At 38.4% G+C, this 22,208-nt stretch overlaps 1 protein-coding gene across 2 annotated transcripts in view; it reads right to left on the bottom strand.

Moving 5' to 3' along the window:
- The window catches only part of mcm3ap (minichromosome maintenance complex component 3 associated protein), a 47,242-nt gene that overhangs the window by 19,082 nt on the left and 5,952 nt on the right, over window positions 1-22,208 (bottom strand). For both annotated transcript variants that reach the window (XM_008114478.3, XM_008114489.3), the window contains exons 4-17: window positions 21,152-21,230; window positions 19,159-19,306; window positions 17,100-17,281; window positions 13,224-13,363; window positions 12,410-12,607; window positions 11,233-11,501; window positions 10,547-10,709; window positions 9,086-9,246; window positions 6,427-6,668; window positions 3,873-4,036; window positions 3,632-3,732; window positions 2,559-2,690; window positions 835-948; window positions 190-342 (exon numbers count right to left, since the gene is read on the bottom strand). In XM_008114478.3, coding sequence (XP_008112685.2) covers window positions 190-342; window positions 835-948; window positions 2,559-2,690; window positions 3,632-3,732; window positions 3,873-4,036; window positions 6,427-6,668; window positions 9,086-9,246; window positions 10,547-10,709; window positions 11,233-11,501; window positions 12,410-12,607; window positions 13,224-13,363; window positions 17,100-17,281; window positions 19,159-19,306; window positions 21,152-21,230 — 2,246 coding nt within the window. The remainder of the gene's footprint in view (window positions 1-189; window positions 343-834; window positions 949-2,558; window positions 2,691-3,631; window positions 3,733-3,872; window positions 4,037-6,426; window positions 6,669-9,085; window positions 9,247-10,546; window positions 10,710-11,232; window positions 11,502-12,409; window positions 12,608-13,223; window positions 13,364-17,099; window positions 17,282-19,158; window positions 19,307-21,151; window positions 21,231-22,208) is intronic.

Genomic DNA, 22,208 nt, shown 5'->3' with positions numbered 1-22,208 from the left:
AGATATTCACGGAAAAGCTATAGCAAAATGTGCTGCAGAATTTCCCGCAAAAACAAAATTTTGCAGTTTAATAAACTTTTTTCCATATTTTTATGATAGAACCAATGAACAAAAATCACATTATAGTGTTATCCAAGAGTTATTATTTTTTTCTATCATTCTGCTATGAGAAAGCTTAATTTAACCTACCTTTGCAAGTATTTGCAGAAGCACTGAAGTTCCTGCAGGGTTTCCTTAGCACTCTGGAAGATCTCATCTTCCAGAAATGTGCCCATTATTTCAGCACAAACTTCCTTGGAGCACCGAGCAATGCGTGCTTTCTGGTCCTTCTCCCTAGCACACCTAGGGCAAATTTATGCTGTTGGATTAGCACTCATTCCCAAAGTGAAAAGTCACAGCAACAAAACAAACATTCACAAGGAAAAAAAAAATAACCGGGTAACATCTGGGTTTCCATCAAATTAACACCATTTTTCTTGAAACATTAAGAAGCCACACAAAAGTTTTTTTTAAATGCCATAGCTTTACTGGTTAGATATGTACCAAATGGGAGTTCTCATTTTGTCTATCCAGAAAAGTATCAGATGTGTACTTTTCTAAAAAAAAAAAAAAAAAAGTGCAACCAAGTTATATTCTGATTTAATTAGAGTGAAAACAGTTCATAAGGTCACAAAAACTGACCAAATATTGGCCTTACATTCTGGAGTTTAATCAATTGTTGCTTGAGCAGAAGGCTACCTATGCAACCAAGCTTTCTGTTCCCCACTTTTGTACTACAACCCCTAGTACTGTATTCTCTACATAACTCTTCCCCAGAAGTCAGGGACTACCAACCTTAACTCCATAGTTGAAATCTCCTGTATCATTTCGTTTATGATTTCGTCAGTCAAGTTTGCACTCATTGACTCACTCAACGTTTTTATGAGCCGCTCTTTTTCCTGCCTCTTCCTAGAAAGAGAAAAGATAGATACGGAGTGGTTTACTGGGAAATGGAGTGACAACCAAGCAACAGTATTTCTTGTATGAAATAAATTCAAATGCTATCTATACACATAATAAAAGTGAAAATCTGTATGTGTATGAGGCACGTGTGTCTGCTCACACAGTTTACGGCCTCCACAAATAGGCTATAGTTCCCAGTGCTGAGGAGTCACCAAGTCACTCCCTCTCAGGACACTGCAGGTTACAGCGAGCACATCCCAGTGTTCCTTTCTCTTCATTTGCATGACCCTGCCCACTGTCTCTCTCTTAACCATTTTCTACCCTTTCCTATGGCACACGGCAAACGAAGAAATTGATCACCAACTGTTGTAAGCCATTCTGAGTTGTTGTAAGCCGCCCTGAGTCCCCTTGGGTGAGAAGGGCGAGGTAGAAATGTTGTAAATAAATAAATAAACATACTAGAGAGGTTTGAGGAGATTTCATCATGATTTATAGGAATTGTAAGTAGTGGGATGTATAGTTCACCTGCCATCTAAGAGCACTCTGAACCCCAACAATGGACCTGGAACTAATTTGCCACACAGAACCCAACATGGTCAACTGTGAATACTGGTAGGCTTTGAGGGTGATTGCCCTGTGAATCTGGGAGTTGTAGTTCACCCTTATCCAGAGGGCCCTGAATTCAGCTTATGACGGATCTGGACTAAACTTGGCACACAGCACGGTTTGGGGGTGACTGCTCTGGGAATCTGGGAGTTGTAGTTCACCCTTATCCAGACAGCACTGAACCCAGCTAATGATGGATCTGGACCAGACTTTGGTGATATTATCTAATATCCCAAAACAAACAGTGCCTTCTTTTAATAACCTGGGCACCGTCAGGTCCCCAAGCTAGTGTAAAGTAAATGGTAATAGAATGCAAAATGCTTTACAATCATACTGGGCCACAAGTGATCACCTATGAAATGATACTGAGCAACCTTTTGATCCAACTAGCTCAGTTTGCTAATGTGCAATAGGTCTCCAAAGTTTCATAAAGAAATATTTCCCAGGCCCTGATAAGACCAAGAAACTACATCTTGATTCTTTCACACACAAAACACAAATTCTAGCATTGAACTAAAGCACATTCCAGTCAAGTCCATCTAGATAGACCCAGACAATCCTCACACTACACTGGAAGGCTAATCTCATCCTCAGCACAATCAGAAGACACATTCCTCAAGTGTGAACGGGCTGTACTTGCATACTAACGTACATGTGGGAAACCACTTCAGACACCAGCCAATTATCAGTTTTAAGGGTTTACTTTAAACTGTTTATATTAATATTGTTAATATTTAATTCTATTTTAATGTTTGTATATTTTCTGGTATTAAATTGTATTTTATTGGTTCTACTATAAGCCGCCTTGAGTCTCTTTTTTAGAGAGAAAAGGAGGGACACAAATGGCGGGATGTGAAGCTGATGCAGCCAGACCACCATTCGCCCGGCACATATACTCAGTGCAAGGGGGGGTTCATCTGAATTCTTCCATTATTCATGCATCTTGGCCAAAGCAACACAAGAACTTCTGGCTCTCTTGATGTTCACTATAATTGCCAAAGAAAATGTACCTCTCTTCTTCAGCCCGACGCTTTTCCTCTTCAAATCTCTCTCTTTCTGCATTTAATACAGTAGATGCAATTTGCCTCGACATCCCCAACACAACTTCCGACATGAGTTCATCTGCAGCAACATTAGAAACTCTGGAAAAGAAATGGAAATCATAAATGAGTTTTCACTGAAAGGATAGGCATAGATTTTCAGCAATGTGAGGATGCCCCTTATGTAGTAAAAGTCTGTTTCTTATTCACTCCTTCACCTGTGCTGATGTTGCAAAATCAAAACTAGAGCTCCAACCATCACATTACAGTAAATTCTACAATCAGGCCTCCACATTTGTGAGTCTGACTTTTGCAGATCTGATTAAAATGTTCTCTCAGCTAACCATGGAATTACGTTGAAGGATGAGGAAGCTATAATACCTCTCTAAGAATCTTTGGGTCCTATAACAAATGTATATAGTCAGCTTCCAGCTGAAATTGGCCACAGAGTTGTGTTGAGGAACCTAGAAATTCCCAGATAAGTGTTCTCTAGGTAAAACAAAATAATTTAAAATAATTTTTAATTCAGTTTTTCACTTTCATGGGAGTCTTGCGCCCCTCATCCCAGTGAATGCAGTTGGCCTAATTGTCAGAGTTATTATTTAATTAGTTCACAGTAGACAAAGCACAGTGCCCACCTCTGGAGAAATACAAAGATTATATGCACAAAACCTCAGTACGACTCTCTTGACCTGTGACCAGGAAAGCAGACTAATGAAATATGGGTATCCTTGAATTTGCCTATGGCAACAGGACAATTATTTTCCTTCTTGTTCAAATTGATTTTTAGGGGAAGCTCCAGACAATGTTGCAATAGTTAGCAAGAGGAAGTTAATTGATCATATTAAAAGTTTGGTCATAAAGCAAGAAGAAGAATGATACACAAAAAACAGAATAACTGTCTAATGTGAGGGTTTGCTTTTACCTATGTATTATTACAGTATTAAGACCATTTATTCAAAGACTGATTGGCACACAGATAGCACAAATCACTTCTGGAATGCAATTTAAAAACAATATGAGTGGAGTAATAGTGTCTCTACCCTATTGCTGACTTGACATAGGCTGCTCCTGCATTGCTGATCTCTCTGCATTCCATTTCCAAGACTTCATGCACAAGATCTTCAACCACCTCCGAAATGTCCTAGGGAAAAAAGAGAACACTGGGAAGGAGAATTCAACACTCTGTATAATTTCCACTTATGTTTTCTAGCACTTGGAAAAGAAGGGAAATCATATTCTATGATTTCTATGAAAAAGACCACATTTCCTAACAGTCCTTACCATATCACTGTAAACAGGCTGAGGTTTTGGTGGAGGAGGCAAAGGTTGTGTAAGAGGCTGAAAGGGGGATCCCACAGTGGAGGGCAATGGTGCTGGTGGGAGTAAAGATGAAGGCAGAGCACAAACCACTTCAGAGTCCATAGTATTAACTTCCACTCTTGGTTCTGTAAGAAAAAATCAAGAGGTAAAATATCCACCCCCACTCTGGCCCTCTGTTTTTGTGGGGTCTGTTTGTGTATTTGTGGGCTCCCAGAAATTTGCCCACTTGAGGATTTGCCACAAATTATTTACTCTTCTGCACATTATATTCAGAACCAGGATCCAAATTCTTGAGATCTATTCTGTCTAACCTACATTCCAATAATGTGTCGGAAAAAATCTATTTCCTATGTGATATCAATTCTACGGTAACTCACAAAGTTTCTCTTTTTGCCTTGGCAAATTCAGGCCAAACGTAAATTCAGGCCAAACGTATTGCTGATATTGCCGTTGACTGTTATGGGGATGCTCTTAGATGAAGAATTTTAACTTTGATCTTATATTGTTTCTTAATGGTACTGAATTTTAATCAGTGAGATTTTTTTATGTTGTACCTTTAAAAAATTATAGTATTGCCCTTTTTAATAATGCTTTATATTGCTGCTCTTTTATACTGTTGTCTTTTTACATACTGTATTTATTTGTGTGAAAGCAAATTACACGTGGTCTAGGCATTATTAAACAAAGACAAAATATCCAACCACAAAGAAAGATTTATATACAATAACACACTCTCTCTCTCTCTCTCTCTCTCTCTCTCTCTCACACACACACACACACACACACACACACCTTAATTTTCTCCAAGGGAGATTAGGCTTAGCTAGGACCAGTTCTGAAAGAGCATGTCAATGTTTTAAGTTTATTTATTGTATTTTAATCTGTTTTTACAACACTGTTACTATTTAATTGTTTTTTAACTTTTTATTGTGCTTTTTGGGGACACTGGTGACACAGTGTGTTAAAGCGCTGAGCTGCTGAACTTGCAGACCAAAAGGTCACAGGTTCAAATCCGGGGAGTGGAGTGAGCGCCCGCTGTTAGTCTCAGCTTCTGCCAACCTAGCAGTTCGAAAACATGCAAATGTGAGTAGATCAATAGGTACCGCTCCAGTAGGAAGGTAACGGCACTCCATGCAGTCATGCCGGCCACATGACGTTGGAGATGTCTACGGACAACGCCAGCAATTCAGCTTAGAAATAGAGATGAGCACCAACCCCCAAAATCGGATATGACTGGACTTAACGTCAAGGGAACCCTTTACCTTTACCTATTGTACTTTTTAAACTTGACTAAGTGTGGGATTGTTACATGCCTTGAGTCACCACAGGGAAAAACGCAGGGTATAAATAAAGTTAATAATAATAATAATAATAATCAGGATGCTTCCCGAAGTGGCAGACCATATACCACACAAACAACTGACAATGTGGAGCTATTTAACAGTTACATGTCTAAGGCTGATAGATGTGTAACGGTTAAAGAAATGTCACTCCAACTTGGGCATTGGGGAAGAAAAGTGTGTTTAGAAAACTAAAACAGTTGCAACTGAAGAAGGTCTGTTCAAGGTGGGTCTTGAGGAAGTTCACAGATGCAGACAAGGAAACCCAAAAACCCATAGGTAGCAAACTCTTGGCCTGGAATGAGAATGATGGAAACGAATTTCATTCAAGAATCATGACAGGAGATAAAAAAAAACCCTGTCTTCTGGGATTCAGAAGGAGTCATTCAGAAGCATATGTGGAAATTCTTAAGAAATTTCAAGCCTGCCTGCATCTGTTAGATTTATATTCTGCACAGAAGAAGATTTGAAGATGATGACTCCCTTGGGACAGCTGCTAAACAGATCAGATGAGTCGATCCAGAGTTTTACTGTGCAAACCTACAGTCCCTAGTTCCAAGATGGCCTAAGGCTGTTGAAAGGGATAGAGATTAAATGGAAAAGTGATATTTTGTTCCTAAAGCACATTTCAATGTACTGTATAAGTAGTAAAATAAAATTTGGATTAAAAATGTGTGCATTACTTTTGGAATGACCCTCTTATTATGACTTGGTTAATTGTGACTTAAAATTGTAGTTTATTGCTTTTTATAAAATCATGTTGTAAACAACTGGGTCCCAGTTCTGGAAGTAAGGCAGAATATAAATCAATCAACAGGGATTCAGATGATTGGATTAATTCTGTATTGTTGCAAAGTGAGTGAGGCATTAGTTGGTTGTATCCTGGCTAAGAACTCCCTTGGTGGCCCGAGGCAAGACACTGTCACAGCCTCAGTACCACACCTGTAACAGAGATTAACATCTATCTTAAAGAATCATTGTAAGGAATATTACAAGACAGGTAATTGCCGGTGTCTGAAAGTTCAAACATCCCGTGGAAAACACTATTTTAAGATTATAACTACTACATGCATACATGGAAGATAGATCGGCATACCTGAGTGGATTTTTCTTTGTTCTATAGCCACAGGCCCATACACCACCCACTGCATTTTTAGATTCAGGTTCTGGCTCACCTGTAACATCCACATTGACCTTCTGATTACTGGTGGTTGGATCAACTCCAGCATTCTCCCCTGTGTATCTGTTCTGTGTGTTAAAGCTACACACAGGGACATGGCGAATGATGGGTTGTAGAGGCCCTCCACTGACTATTTCCCCAATCGACACAGTCAGCTTCTGCCCCACAAACAGAGATTTCTTTGGCTTAGGCAAGCTTTCTGGTTCCAAAAATGCAGACCGATTCAACTCGACAAAACTGTAAAAACAAGAAACAAAATAAACCTTGACTTTAAATAAAATGTACCACAGGTGTTTATGGATATGGGTCTAGCACATGCGACTACAATGGGCAACAACAACGTTTTAAAGTGATTATCTCATTTTCTCTATTTGGAAGCTGTTTTAGGGAGCTAAAAAGCAAACCAAGTTAAGATGCACACCAATTTAACATTAAGTGAGCATTATAAAACATAACCTGAATTCTATTGGGGCAAGGAGTTGTACTTTCTCAGGTTGTATAAATGTGATGCCTACTACAGATAAATGCTCCACAATTACATAACACCCTCCATCATCTTTAAATTGGTAGATGCACAGCTCATAGATCTTTGTGAAATATAAGCCACTGTGTAACATGTGGATCCAGTGTAATTATGCTGGCATATATTTATGTCATGCTACAAGTTTAATGGATCTCGGTCAGCAACACCTTGCCACTAAGTACTGTATTGTAAATAATGAAATCTAGTAATGTATTCCTAATATTTGCTTAATGTTAAATCAGTGTACTTCTCTACTAATGGAGCAATGAAAATGAAAACTTTCTGCATATACAGACAAGTTTTACAATTTAAGGTCAGAAAAGGTTGGTTTGCCTAAGTCTGGAAAACTACTATATATAGCAAGTGAAAACAAACCGTAATAGCATAACTATGACTTGTGCCCCCAAATGAGCATAGATAGTACCTGGTCTTTGCACTAGCTACAGCCTCTGAATAGGCTTTCAAAGCTAGTAACATAGCCAAGAGTATCAGATTGCTATGAATACAAATGATAACAGTGAATTCCATTTATCAAGGACTGAAACAAAACCACAACTCAATTTATCATCAGACACAACAAAATGTAAGGAGTTTTCTGCTCAGGATTCTAGATCTACTATTACATTCTCTTCTCTTCTGTTTTTCATTCTTCCCTTGAACCAGTCAATATATTACTGTGGTCAGTAAATATGTTCAGTCCACATTTGGTTGCTTGTGCTGCTTGGTGGGTGGTTTCTAAATATTTTGGGAAGGAGAAGGGGGTCTGCGAACCTTGATGTTAGATGAAGAGTAGTATCATAACTGAGGTTTCTATTAGTATATATCAAAGCAAATCATTGAGCATTCCAGAAGTCAGTCATTACTACCTCCATTATCTAAATCAGAGCTTTCTAAACTATGTGTCACGTCACATTAATGTCCTGGCTGCAGTGCTTAGGTGTGCCACATGAACGTAACTAGAAATCTCTGAGTCTATCTGAAGTAAGCAATAAACCATATACAGTAAATATATTTTATATATAAATGGAAGATTTTAATGACAAATAATGTTATTTGAGATATTACAATTTATGTATAAACTGTCTCTGATAAGGGGTTGATTAACCTCAGTTTTGCAAAGGACAATGAAGTTTTGGAAAACTCTGGTCTAGACACTACCTTCAGTTAAATTACTATTTAGCAAATGGGAAAAGCCTAGATTTTTTTTTAAAAAAAACTTGGATTGAGTTTACTTAAATTGCTGACTGCCTGGGGAATTTAATGATACAAAATGATTGGTACAAAAAGGTATACAACACTGCAAAAAATGATACACTGACTTGTGAAATAAAATGCAAAAAGGGATTAATGAAAAGAAATTATTTTGAGGCAATATGGGGCAAATTCTTAGAACATATATTAGTCAAAGAAAAAGAAATAAAACCAAATCAATATACACTGATTATATTGCTTCAATATACATTGAACCAAATCAATACACATTGAGGAGCTGCTTAAAGATCTGGGCATGTTTAGCCTGCAGAAGAGAAAGCTGAGAGGAGACATGATAGCCATGTATAAATATGTAATCAGAGGGCCATACTTAATGACAATAGGGAGGTGGGAGTAGGCTTGTTTTCTGCAGCCCTGGAGACTAGGACGTGAAACAGTAGCTTCAAACTACAGGAAAGGAGATTCTATCTGAACATTAGGAAGAAGTTTCTCACTGAGAGAGCTGTTCAACAGTGGAACTCTCTGGCCCAGAGTGTGGTGGAGGCTCCTTTTCTTTGGAGGCTTATAAATAGGGGCTGGATGGCCATCTGTCAGGGATGCTTTAAATGTGATTTTCCTGCTACTTGGCAGGGGGGGTGTACTATGATTCTATTATTCTATATTAGCATTTTGCAGAAGAGGTCAATATAAGAATTATTCATATTACCGGTAAGGATGAATAAATGTTCCATGGGTGGTGGGTGCACATAGAGATTACAGGTATAAAAATATATGATTAATTGTTTAACAGATTTATTGTATGTTCTGTGTTACAGTTAGTTGCTTGTGATTTCTATAATTTGTTATGAATAAATAAAAACATCAAAAACTGGCAAATTTGTTTTTCTAGTCTCTGGGAAGGGCAACATCCAACACTTACCCATCAGACACACTCAAGCCATAATAACTTATGAAATCAATTGCATCTTCTAAGTGCCTGAACAGTAACATGCGGACCACATTATCCAGTGGGAAAATAGTAGCTCTCTGTGTGCTTACAGTATAAGCCACATTGAGAGACTTTAGAGCATCTCTGCGAATCTGAAAAAACATTTGAAGAGTTCCTATTAATTATGTTGCTTAACTTTTTTTTCCCAGAAAACCGTTAGGCTCCGAGCATCAGGAACAACTAGAATCAGACTTTACTGGCAAAACTGCCTCACCTCCGACGAACAAGCCCACAAAATCTCTTCCAGAAAATTAGGGAATAATCCAGAAGGGATTGCAGAGTTTAGGAAGCTCATAGTCAAAGTGAGGAGACGGAAGGGGATGCCTATTTTATTCAATTAATAAAGACATGCTCAAATTGTCTTATTTTCCATTGTTTATGAATTACAGAATGAGAACCCTTATCTGGAATACAATGGAACTACTGCAACAGAAATATTGCATAGGGATGGAGAAGTTGGTGGGTGTCACTGAGAAGGGTAGTGAACACTGATTCAATATATCTTCCATCCTTAATTACTGTGAAGTTTCATAGCTCTTCTTTCATTTCCCCTTTTGCTAATCTTAATTTATAGGTTAACTTTTCCAATAGGGATATCACCCATATCCAGTTTAATTATTATTGACAAATTATATAGTTTTTTCCAGCTTCTGGCTAGCCCAATTCTTGTGGAACATAACATAAGCAGTGTAAGATTTTTATCTACTGAATCCTTATTCTCACTTTGGTATACAAAAGTTATTAGTAGAGCACCCTGAAATGGACAATTTCCCCCACTATTTGGCTTATCCATGATATTTATTTATTTTATTTATTTCAATTATTTATACCCCGCCCTTCTCACTCAAGGGGACTCAGGGCGGCTTACAAATGGCAATTGATGCCGTTATACAATAAACTAAAACGATTAAAACAGTCATAAAATAGTCATAAAATACAATATACAAAGTTTAAAACAATGCAAAGTGCTTATGCCATTCATCATGATAGAACTTCATCCCAGAATCTCTGTACTTTTGGGCACATTAGCCACATGTGGGTCCAATCTCCTCTTTCTCCATACTTCCCCCAACATAGTTTAGAGATTCCATTAATAATTCTATGTAGTTAGAGTGGATACTATCAACTGAGTATTTTATCTCAGTTGTGCCAAATGCTTGGGTTTTCCAAACTAAGTACCCCCACCCTTTTCCTGCTTTTGACTTCCAATGGATGGAAGTCAGCAAAGCAAACACATGAAAGGGAAGCATGGCCCACTGCTCCTCTTCACAAGAATCTGATTTTTGGAAGGAAGTGAATGCCAAAATATCCCTAAAATACCTTAAGCAATTAAGAAAAAATAAATTCTTAATTTTTCCTCCTTAGAAGCAATTCATAAGTGTTATTTCTTACCTGACTGAAATAGCAATGCAACAAGCAAGCATTCAGATAAGAGGCTTTCTGCACAAGTTTGAAAAACCTGACAAAATTATTGCTATTTAATGCAGCAAAGGCTTGAACCGCAAATCTAACTTCAGCAGAGTTGCGGACATCAGGTCGAAACTGTTGCACTTCTCTGTTGAGACAAAACAAGGAACAAATTAACTGATTTATACACTGCTGATTTAAACCATATTGTGCAATACATATACACAAAATAAAGCAGTAAATCCACATGAACAGACTTTAATTCAGTCATCCATTTAAATTCTAGGACCCCATTCCTATCTGAATGAAGCAATTTTTTTAAAAAATATTCACTAGTTTAATTCACCCAAGAACAGGAGGAACTGGACAATCACAAATTAGTCAATTTAATTCCCTGAGTGCATTTATAAGAAACACAAATATGCTTTTGATTCCAAAGAAAAAGGATTAGAAAGATTATGCATGCGGATGTTGAAATGGGATCAATTTTAGACAAGGGATTAGGCTAGGTGGATTTTTTTCCTCTTTTAATTCTGATTCAATGGCAGTATCAGTGAATGACAATCTGTTATGCAAGAAGCAAATACTGTAATTTAGAATTCTTGTTCAAATCTTGTAATTGCTGGCAACAGAGGGGAACTGCTCAACGTTTTAACTATTTAAAGATTCACCTTAGAATATCCCCCTTGTTGAGGTTCAGGAGGACGTTATATCCTCTGAATTCTGCTTCACTCTTGCAGTAAATGCCCTTATTGGCAAGGTCCTGGTACATTTCCTTCAGGCTTTGAAGACATTTAGTCATGTTTTCATTGTTGATCTTTGCATCAAAAGATGACATAGGCTCTTCACATAAGTGATGAGAACAGTGGATATGAAAACGGGTACATTTCTCAATCAAGGAAACCGTCAGGGGACAGCAGAGATGTTGCTGGGTTATATCCTGAACAAACATAGAAGTACAAAAATGTAAATAACAAAGTCTCCTCTGACTCTATGTACATGCTTTAAATGGCTTCTTTTATATATTTCTCTCATTCTACAAATCTCAAAGAGAAGATACTGTTAAATGCAGCAACAATGACTTGTCACAGAGTGCATATATACTTTAATTGCCTTGGCTTTGTGGACAAGAAAGCTGTAATTTTGCTGAAGTACTTGCACTTTTTGGCAAACCCAGATAAAGACCTTGTAAACCTGCTACTCTCACGATTCCATAGTATTAAGCCATGGCAGTTAAAGTGATGTCGAACTGTATTACCTCTATAGCAGTGGTTCTCAACCTGGAGTCCCCAGATGTTTTTGGCCTACAACTCCCAGAAATCCCAGCCAGTGTACCAGCTGTTAAGATTTCTGGAAACTGAAAAATATCTGGGGATCCCAGGTTGAGAACCACTGCTCTATAGTGTAGGTGCAGCCCTAGGCACTTACTGAATTAAAATAGTTAAAGAGTGAAGATAAAAACGATCCATACTTGACACATAAAGAACATTAGTACCCAAGGAAAACAAAGATATGTATCTAGAATTTATTGATGAGAGGTAAAAAAACAAAACAAAAACAAGTGCTCCTAAAACGTATTGCTATAATGCAGTGGTTCTCAAGCTGTGGGTCCCCAGGTATTTAGGCCCACAACTCCCAGAAATCCTAGCCAGTTTACCAGTTGTTAGAATTTCTGGGAGTTGAAGGCCAAAATATCTGGGGACACACAGGCTGAGAACCACTGCTATAATGTAATCCCATCCTTAGTGGAAGGGATGTTTTTCCCAGTTATTATCACCTTTGGATAAAACGTATTAATAATTACTTTTTTCTACTGTATCATAGGAAAGATTTTGCTCCTAAAGTTACCTTTCTTATGCCACGGGTTCTGTTCCACACAAAATCATACCACTCCCGAAAGTTTCCTTCTCCTTTGTCCATGATTTGAGTTACTAAGTAATCCATGGTCATACTCAACACCTCAGAAGGTCTCAGTTCATGTGGCAAAGGCTCCTCCTGGTCTGCTGAGGACCTGCTGTATTCCTTTACTGCTGCGGCATGATCAACCTGAAATATGAAGTGAGCAAACTCTTCAATACAACTATTCCTGCCACCCTCAGCTATGTTTCCTGCAAAGCAAATCAGTGAATAAGGTATTTGGGCCTCTCAGTCTTCAGTGAAAAATCTAATATATTCACACACGTGTTCAGATGCAATATTCAATTATTTGACTTAGCTGTGGTTTATTTCAGACACTCAATCATCAGGTTTATTTGTGGCTAACAAATTACAGTCTAAAACAAGGGTCTGAAACACACTTTCCTTGCTGTAACTAGGGTAGGTCATTATGTGCAAGCACACTACAGTTGCTCCCTCAAAACCCAAACATTTGTGATTGGATTATTCAGGAGTTTGTCACTGCTATTTAAATAGCTCAACCAAAATGTCCCACTTCTTCTGGTGCCCCTCTGGCTATCCTTCCATGTCCTGTCAAAAGTGTCGGCCCTTAACTCCATTTTACACCTTCCCACCATGATGACTCAAGCCAGATGTTCCAAATAATTGCCTAACACTCTAACTTCAAGAACAAATTGGATCTAAACACAAATAAGTCATAACACTGCTCTGAAAACATGATTCTGTTAGTGGGTTACAGGCAGAGAAAATGCTTGTTCACAAGTACCTTGTCAGTTCCTGGAATCACTTCAAAGAAACTAAGCTGGTTCCTTGTTTCTCTCATATAACGCTCTTTCTCTGGACACATGTCTGGACATGTGCCAACAAAGGTTTTAGCTTTCCCAAGATCTATTTGTTTTACTCGGGCTACAAAAAAAAAAGAGAGAGAGAGAAATAAAGGATTAAATGGGGGAGGGAAAAGTTTGGGAAAACGTGAGCATTTGATTGCTAATATTGCTATACAGATTCACACCAAAATGACAGCCTGTATTCAGTGATTGCTGATAAAGGCTCAGCATCTCCATGGAGGAAGGTCTCAAATGCAATGCTGCAAGTCCCAGACCTTGTGCTATTCAATATTTCTGAAGTGACTGGGCTGAAGGTACAGAACTATTAAGATAACAGAAGGTTAGGAAGGATAACCAGCACCAGGGAAGACAAGGCCAACATTTGAAAGGAACCAAGGGAAATTGCATACTGTATCACAACAGTAGATGAAATTCAGAAGTGATCACCAGAGTTTTGGTTGCATGTACGAGATAAAGCACAAGTGTATGATAGAGAAGAGTTGGCTTAAAAGCAGCACATTAAAACTATTTAGGTATTTTAGAGGCTCCGAAAGCAAATACAATCCAAATGATATAATGCGCCAGCTAAAAAAACTTAATGCAATCTACTGGTACAGTAACAGCAGTAAAATACCTATATTAGGAAAGAAAAAGTTGCATCTATATTGTGTTACTCAGGACACATTTAAAATATGTTATATTTTAAGGAGGATTCTTACTAACTCAGCACCATTCAGAGAGTTGTAAACCAAGCCCTCTGAGGGAAGTTAAAAGAATTGTGTATGTTTTGGTCTGAAGAAAATTAAATTAAAGTGAGCGATTGCAGATAAGCAAGAGTTGGAAAAGGGGAAAGGAGAAGGCTTGCAAGAGGCAGGTTTCAGATGAAAGAAACAGTAAAAGTAGTTCCATAGCAAAACAGAAGATTATCCTGAACAGTAGTACAGTAGAGTCTCACTTATCCAACATTCGCTTATCCAACATTCTGGATTATCCAACGCAGTTTGCCTCCCGCCCCGATCCACAGCTGTTTCTCTAGGCAGCAAGGGCTGAACTCTTTATGGATTTAATTTCCAACAGTGTTGTTACTAGGCTTGATCGATCCACGAAAAATTTGATTCTAAACTCGTTGCAAAAGTAGAGGGGGGCAGCGTTTCGTTTTTGAAGGTATTTCCGAATTTTGCCCCCAAAAAATTTCGAAATTAACGAAAATTCGTTATTTTCTAAATTAATTCGTTAATGGCGGACGCGCATGCGCAATTCCCAAAAACAGCACAGAGGGAGAGGACTTTACCGGACTCTCCCACCCTCATTTTTTGAGTGATCTTCTTCAAACTTGGTACAGTGGTAGAACACATTTAACACTGATAGCTCACCAAAATTTGGAACGTTTCCCTTATCCTCTGATTTTTGGCGAATTTTCATAGCTTTTATAATAAACCATTTTTTAATAATTGCAGAAATCTGTTCCTGATTTGAAAGTCTTATTTCCTGTTAAATTGGGTTGTCTTTACTGTGAAAGTCATTGTTCTACTTCAGAAACTTTGTTTTTGTGGCTGAAACTTTGTTAAATTGGTGTGTGTGTGATATATACTGTGTATATATATATAGTCCCTGCATATGTGTGTGTGTGTTTGTGTGTGTGTGTGTATAGGTAAAGGTAAAGGTATCCCTTGACGTTAAGTTCAGTCATGTCTGACTCTGGGGGTTGGTGCTCATCTCCATTTCTAAGCCCAAGAGCCAGTGTTGTCCATAGACACCTCCAAGGTCATGTGGCCGGCATGACTACATGGAGTGCCATTACCTTCCCGCCAGAGCGGTACCTATTGATCTACTCACATTGGCATGTTTTCAAGCTGCTAGGTTGGCAGAAGCTGGAGCTAACAGCGGGCACTCACTCTGCTCCCGGGATTTGAACCTGGGACCTTTCGGTCTGCAAGTTCAGCAGCTCAGTGCTTTAACACACTTCGCCATCGGGGCTCATGTATATATAATATACATACACATACACACAATGTGGAGAATATGTGGAAAGGTAGATAGATAAGTTGGGAGCCACAGCGAAGGCACCTTCCTGGGAGCAAGGTATAATAATAATAATAATAATAATAATAATAATAATAATAATAATAATAATAATAAAAAATCCCTTACAATATCCAAGATGGCTCACTGCTACAGAATCTTGGGAGGTTTAGTTTGATATGGTACCATTATTGGCAGAGAAAGCTAAGCTGTAGGAGTTGAAATCCAATCATTTATCCTCCCTATAGAATCAATTTTATATGCATTTTTAGCTACAGAAAAGCTAAAATCAGGACAGTAAAAGAACAACACCCAGAAAATGGGAATTCCAGACAGGAAACAATCAGGGCCAGCTAATACCTCCCAACAAAGGATTCCCCCAGGTAGGAAGCAGCCAGGCTTTGAAGCTGCAAGGCTATTCAATGCTAATCAAGGTGACCAATTGCAACATTCACACTTGCCTCCCACAGACAAGAGTTCTTTCTCCCACCCTGGACCTTCCACAGATATATAAACCCCACTTGCCTAGCTTCGCACAGACATCAAAACCTCACCGCCGGGCCCCTCTCTGTCTCTCTCGGTCTCTCCATTCCCGGCTCCATCCGCCGCCTTCCTGCCTCACAGAGAGACACCAGGCCTGAGCTGAGGCGAGGCAGCGGCCATTTCCCCCCTCCGTCTTCCTCCTCCTCCTCGGCCTCCTTCCCCCTCGCCCCCTCCCATTGGCTGAGCCCGTGACGCCCCTTTTGCTGAGGGGCAAAAGGAAAGGGCCTGAATGGTGGGAGTTTGGGTGATTTGCAAAAGCTTTTTTTTCCTAACGAAAAAAACGACGAAATAAGAAAAAACGGCCTCTCGCGATTCGAAACCACGATATCCAGACGTGTGGACAATCAAGGCCGTATATTGCTTCAAAACAAACGAAAATAACGAATTAATAACGGGTAACGGGGAAATCGAATTATTTGAGCAAGCCTAGTTGTTACTATAAGTTCATTTTATGCAATTCTATCTTTATTTGTAGTCAATTTTTTAGTAGCCAATGTTTTTAGTAAATGTTTTCAATATATTGCAATGTTTTGGTGCTAAATTCATAAATACAGTAATTACTACATAACGTTACCATGCTTTAGACTGCTTTTTCTGTTGATTTGTTGTAAAACATCATATTTTTGGTGCTTAATTTGTAAAATCATAACATAATTTGACATTTAATAGGATTTTCCTTAATCCCTCCTTATTATCCAATATTTTCGCTTATCCAACATTCTGCCAGCCCGTTTATGTTGGATAAGTGAGATTCTACTGTATTTATACAAAGATCAGATAGGCATTTGTCAAGGGTACCGTATCGGATTCCATGTAAGCCAGTGGTTCTCAACTTGTGGGTCCCCAGATGTTTTGGCCTTCAACTCCCAGAAATCCTAATAGCTGGTAAACTGGCTGGGATTTCTGGGGATGTAAGCCAAAACACCTGGGGACACACAGGTTGAAACTCACTGATGCAAGCCATGTCTTTCCTAAAATTTCAGTTCATTATTGGAAATGCTTTGGATACTGATACAGCACACAATTAACATGGTGCACCTTTTTCAGTCAAATAAACATGATGAATAAATTCCCAGGAGATTCTAGGATTCAGGGGTGGGAAAAGGATCCAGGAAAATGTACCAATTCAGAATGAGAAGTCTGCTATCATTTGCTGCACCAATAGTTGTGTTGAAAGACAGGGTAGGAGGGATAAGTCCCATTCACTTTCCCAAACATCTTTTTTCCTCAAGTTCATTAACGACTCTTACCTTGCCGCATGATTTTATCTCTCTGGTCTAGAAGGCGGTATTTATCTTCAGAGGTCTCTGCCACCATGCCAATAAGGCTGCTGAAGGACGCTGGGGATACTTCCACATTCTCGAAGCTGTGTCCTTCAGGTATAGAATCAAATTGCAGTGCCTTTTTAAGGACAGATTTCTTAACTGGAGAACTGTAAACAAGAAGAGGTGTTTCTTGACTGAAGAGGAACAGGTTGATAGGAAATGGCTTGGCATACTCAGCATCACTATGCACAGATACATCTTACAGAAAGCAAGGGAAGGGCACATAGTTCTGGTATACAAGCCACACATGTGTGCTGTGAGTGTGATGGATTCAATAACTATAGTAATCATTGACTATTCTAAACATTATCTCATTTTAATTACTCCTTTCAACAAACATGGAGAGGGAGGTATTTTCATTCTCCAAAGTCTAGGAATGATATTTTAGAGGAGAGGTGTTCAGCCTTTGGCTTCCCTGGGCCACATAGGAAGAAGAATTGTCTTGGGCCACACATAACACACACTAACACTAATGATGCCCCCCCTTACAAAAGGTCTATGCACAATTATCATATCTGCCAGCAAAGATAAACTAAAAAATGCCTTGCATAATAATCCTAATCATATGCCATCCCATTCAGAGGGCCTATTACAATGGTCAAACAGGTCTTCTGGCTCAACTCTTTGCAATTATACTGTGAATTATGGATAATACTCTGATATTTGTAAATGTAACATACTCTGATTATTTCATCCCATTCTGTTGTTTAAAATGTTTGCACCTGAGAACCACAGAATTTTAAAAAATCGTCATAATAGTTTATGCAAGTTTAGGATTTTGTGCTGTGCTGCCTTCATAGACATCCTGGGCTGCATGCGATCCACCGGCAACGGGCTGAACTAGCCTGTTTTAAAGGCCATTTAAATGAACAATTGTCTTCATAATTTTTCATGAGAAACAAAATAGATGTAGACAAAATTCATAAATGTCCAAACAAATTGATCAGAAGAATAACATAATTATTCCATTGTTGAAAAATACTGGACAGAAACCACATGGTGTGCTATGGAAGCCCTTCTTCCAGAGTCGCACAGTGATGGCAAGGAAAGGCAGACCAACTCTGCCAGCTCTAAACATCTTAGCCTTTTTATCTTGTTCTGGGCAATATTTCCAAAGAATGTTATTACTTACAACCCAGTCTTATTTTGGGATTACAGCTCAAATGTAACTATTGTAAGCTTGTGATGCCACAGTTATTACTGCAGCTTGTTCGAAATAACTACTACATGTACACACACATCTTGTCAGTGAAGTGTTGTGCTTTTTTTTTTTTTCATGTCAGGAGCAACTTGAGTCGCTTCTGGAGTGAGAGAATTGGCCGTCTGCAAGGACGTTGCCCAGGGGACGCCCGGATGTTTTGATGTTTTTTACCATGCTTGTGGGAGGCTTCTCTCATGTCCCCACATGGAGCTGGAGCTGATAGAGGGAGCTCATCCGCACTCTCCCCGGGTGGGATTCGAACCTGACAGCTTTCAGGTCAGCAACCCAACCTTCAAGTCACTTAGTCTACTACGCCATCTGGGGGCTCCAGTGTTGTGCTAGGACTCATGGACACTTGCAATACAAAATCAGCTCTGGATTATGTATTGGGGCTGGAAGCAATACCCTAGTCCTGAAACAACATGACTGCTGTATTGAAGCAGAGAAAAACAAAGGGCTTCCCCTTTTGACATACCCAAATCAAGAAATGAACAGTCCTTTTAAAGGTCAAGTGGTTCTGTTTAAAATGCTGTATGTTTTAGTGTAAAATTGTATCATAAATGCCAGGGCTTATTGTCATAAAAGTGTTAAAGGCAAATATCCAGAACTAGTCATTTTGCAACATGCTTAAAGTGACCTTTACAGCAGAGAAATAGTTATAGGCAAATTGCAGGCAGGTAACAGTTATCAGATTTTCTGATTTGGAACTTCTATAAACAAGAGTACCATTCATTCTAGATGCATTCCATCACATTCTTTTTAAAAACTCATTCTGTCACAGACCTCTTAGTTGATAGGTTTCCACTACCAGCGGAACGGAGCAAGGCTTTGCCACGGATAGAAAGCTGATGACTCATCTGGTCACTGCTTTGTCTCCCACTGCTTTCACCTGCTGTCTCTTCTGTAGAGGGATAATCTTTCTTATTTGGACCTGTTTAAATTGAATGACATCAAAAACATGCCACAGAACTTGCCTTTTACTATATTACAGCTACTATCTTTTTCTATAAATGTATGAATTGTCAATATACAGGCAGTCCCCAAGTTACAGAAGAGGTATATTCTATAGGTTTATTCGTAAGTTGAATTTGTAGTAAGTCAGAACAGTTAAGGTGTAACTCCAGTCATATCTATCTATGAAGGTTTGGACAGGATAGTGAAAGGTTAACACCCTTGTGCCGTGTTTTGCTGTCTGTGCCTCTGTTCAAAAGATTTCACCTCTCTCTCTTTGTGACAATTGAATTTGTCTTGGAAAGAAGGCTTGGTGATAAAGCTTCAGTGGAAAAACCCTTTTCCCATGACAACTCCTCCAGGAGTGAATTTTCTTTCCTAGGAATAGATTTCCTCTCACTTCCTTTTATCTTACCCCCATTTATAACTAGAGAGTAATATTTCTGTAACTCAGGAATTGCCTGTAAATTACCTTGATTCAGGAAAACACAAGTTGCAAACACATGCCTGCTTCCTCTGTAATCTTCTCAAAGCTGGCCAACCTCAAACACTTTTCATCATTAGCTAGGCTGCAAGGGAAACACTCTCTCCCCCAGCTCTTGAGAGGGATGGGAGGCAGAAGTATCTTGAAATGCTGGAAATAGGCAACCTTCTCAAGCTTCCTCTGTTTAATGATTTGTCTGTCTATAATATGTTGTTTTATTACTGAAGTGTATGTGTGTTCTTTAGTATGGAGTTTTTCCTAACTCTATGTTCTTGAAGCAGTTGGGGGGGACGGGACCAGACTATGTGACCAGATCAGTGACTGCTTAGAAAACAGTTTAAAAAGATGACAGTTGAGGGATGACTGTTGAAGATGACAGTTGAAAGTAGACAGTTATGAGTTGTACAGAGCTGTATAGTGTTGAAGGGACTGATAAAAACTGAACGTTAAAGACACAAATTGAAATGTTTTAAAGTTTAAACAAGAAATGTACCTTTATTTTTAAATGCATGAAGTTGTGAGTAAAACAAGCATGTTATTTTAAAGACTACTTGAATTTTTGTCTCCTGAGAGCATTAAATAGAAAAAATATATTTATGAAGAGTAGATATTTTTAACACTAAACAACACTTCTGAAAATCGGCAAAATGCATAAAAATCATACATGTGGATACCATTTCTTTTCTTAAAAGATTATAATTTCCCAAATTGGTCATAATCCAATAGTTTATGATCCTAACAGGTCTTCCTCTTCCATTTGGTTATGTGACTAGTGATTAAACAATAGATTAATCACAAGGTCATGTCCTTCCAATAAGTTATGATCTCTAACAAGATTACACCTATCCAACAGGTTATGCAACATGAAAATTATGTATGCACATTGAAATATGGGGTGCATTGGGGGGCGGGAGAGTGAAAGCATATGTGGATATATACAAGCCTACTGCTTATGCCAGATGTGCTTTGCCACAGTAATTAAATGGCATCACAGAAACAAGGAACGATGAATACTTCCCAAAAGCTAGCCATATAAACCAATTTGAAGCTGATTTGTTTACATTTCACTCATTGAGTTTAGTTAATATATCAAGCTTTGGTTAAAACAAAATGGCTATAGTGGAGAAAAAAGATGTATATGTGTGTGTACATACTCATTTGTGCCAATGCAAAGGAAACCTAGCTTATTCAAAATACATTGTCATATGCAGTCAATGCATTTTCTCTGAAGATCTGGCAACAAATTAGTTCTTCAGAAACATTAAAGAAACTCATACCTAGCAATCATATTGCAAAGTGTTTTTTAAAAAAGAAAAAGAAAAAGAAAAGATAACAACTTACTTGGTTTTTTCTTATGCCAAAATGTCACTATTTCTTCGTGTAGGTCTTTTGCCTTCTTTCTGGCTAAAACAGCAGATGTCTTGGGAAAAACGTCATGGAAGTGTCAGTTAGGATCAGAACTGTATATAAAATATTATACACAGGATACTAAGCAATGGGCAAAAAAACACACAAACACCAGGCTTGCCATTATTGTTCCACTGGTTGAAATGTGAAGAATTCCTAGGAAGAAACACTGCAGCCCCACACTGACCTGACATCATTTGGATTAATGACTAGGGAAAATGGGTTTAAAAAGAAGCTACAATGATGATGAAAATAATATTGGAATGAATTTACTGATACCTACTGCCAAATCAATGACCCAGAAAACTGAGATGCCCATTTTCAGTACTAATTACTTTTTTACCACACAGCTGTAGTTTTTGTTATTGTTATTGTTTCCCTGCCACAATCTGTTGAAAAAATGTTTAGTTTCTACTCAACTTTTCTACTAAAAAAGGTAGACTATTTATAACATATGAAAAGAGAATAATCAATAGCCATTAACTAAATACTGCCACTTCTTAAAAACATTTTTGCTAGTCATTTCTGCAAAAGTGGCTACCAGAGCCTAAACCAACTGTCAGTCCAAAATAGAGGAGACTCACTGAATCAATGAATTGACATACATTTTGAAATATTATTCAAAAACTGAATTTAGGCTGAGAACTGGAACACATAGAGCACATCTACACTGATCACTTAATTCATTTTCAAACCAGTATTGAAGAAATTGGTTTCACTGTTCAGATGGTTAAATAGAAAATCCTGGCAGCAATTTGTGGCCCAGATAGTGATTACACAAACTACAGAGAACTGGTGCGCATTAAGGAGGTTCTTTCATCCACTTTTGTGGGAGTTTGTTGTCTAGCTGCTGCAGTCTGAAGATAGATTTGAACTAGATGGGGCAAAGTTATGAGCAATGAGGCCCCAATGATTTCAAACAGGGAATGTCTAACTTTAAGCTAGAACAGCCAAAACTGCCCAAATAACACCATTTTCAGTTTTACAGGTT

This window comes from Anolis carolinensis, chromosome 1 (assembly GCF_035594765.1).
Source record: "Anolis carolinensis isolate JA03-04 chromosome 1, rAnoCar3.1.pri, whole genome shotgun sequence".
NCBI classification, from domain to species: Eukaryota; Metazoa; Chordata; class Lepidosauria; order Squamata; family Dactyloidae; genus Anolis; species Anolis carolinensis.
The sequence above is the reverse complement of the archived record's forward strand: the minus strand, read 5'-3'. Positions and strand labels throughout refer to the sequence as shown.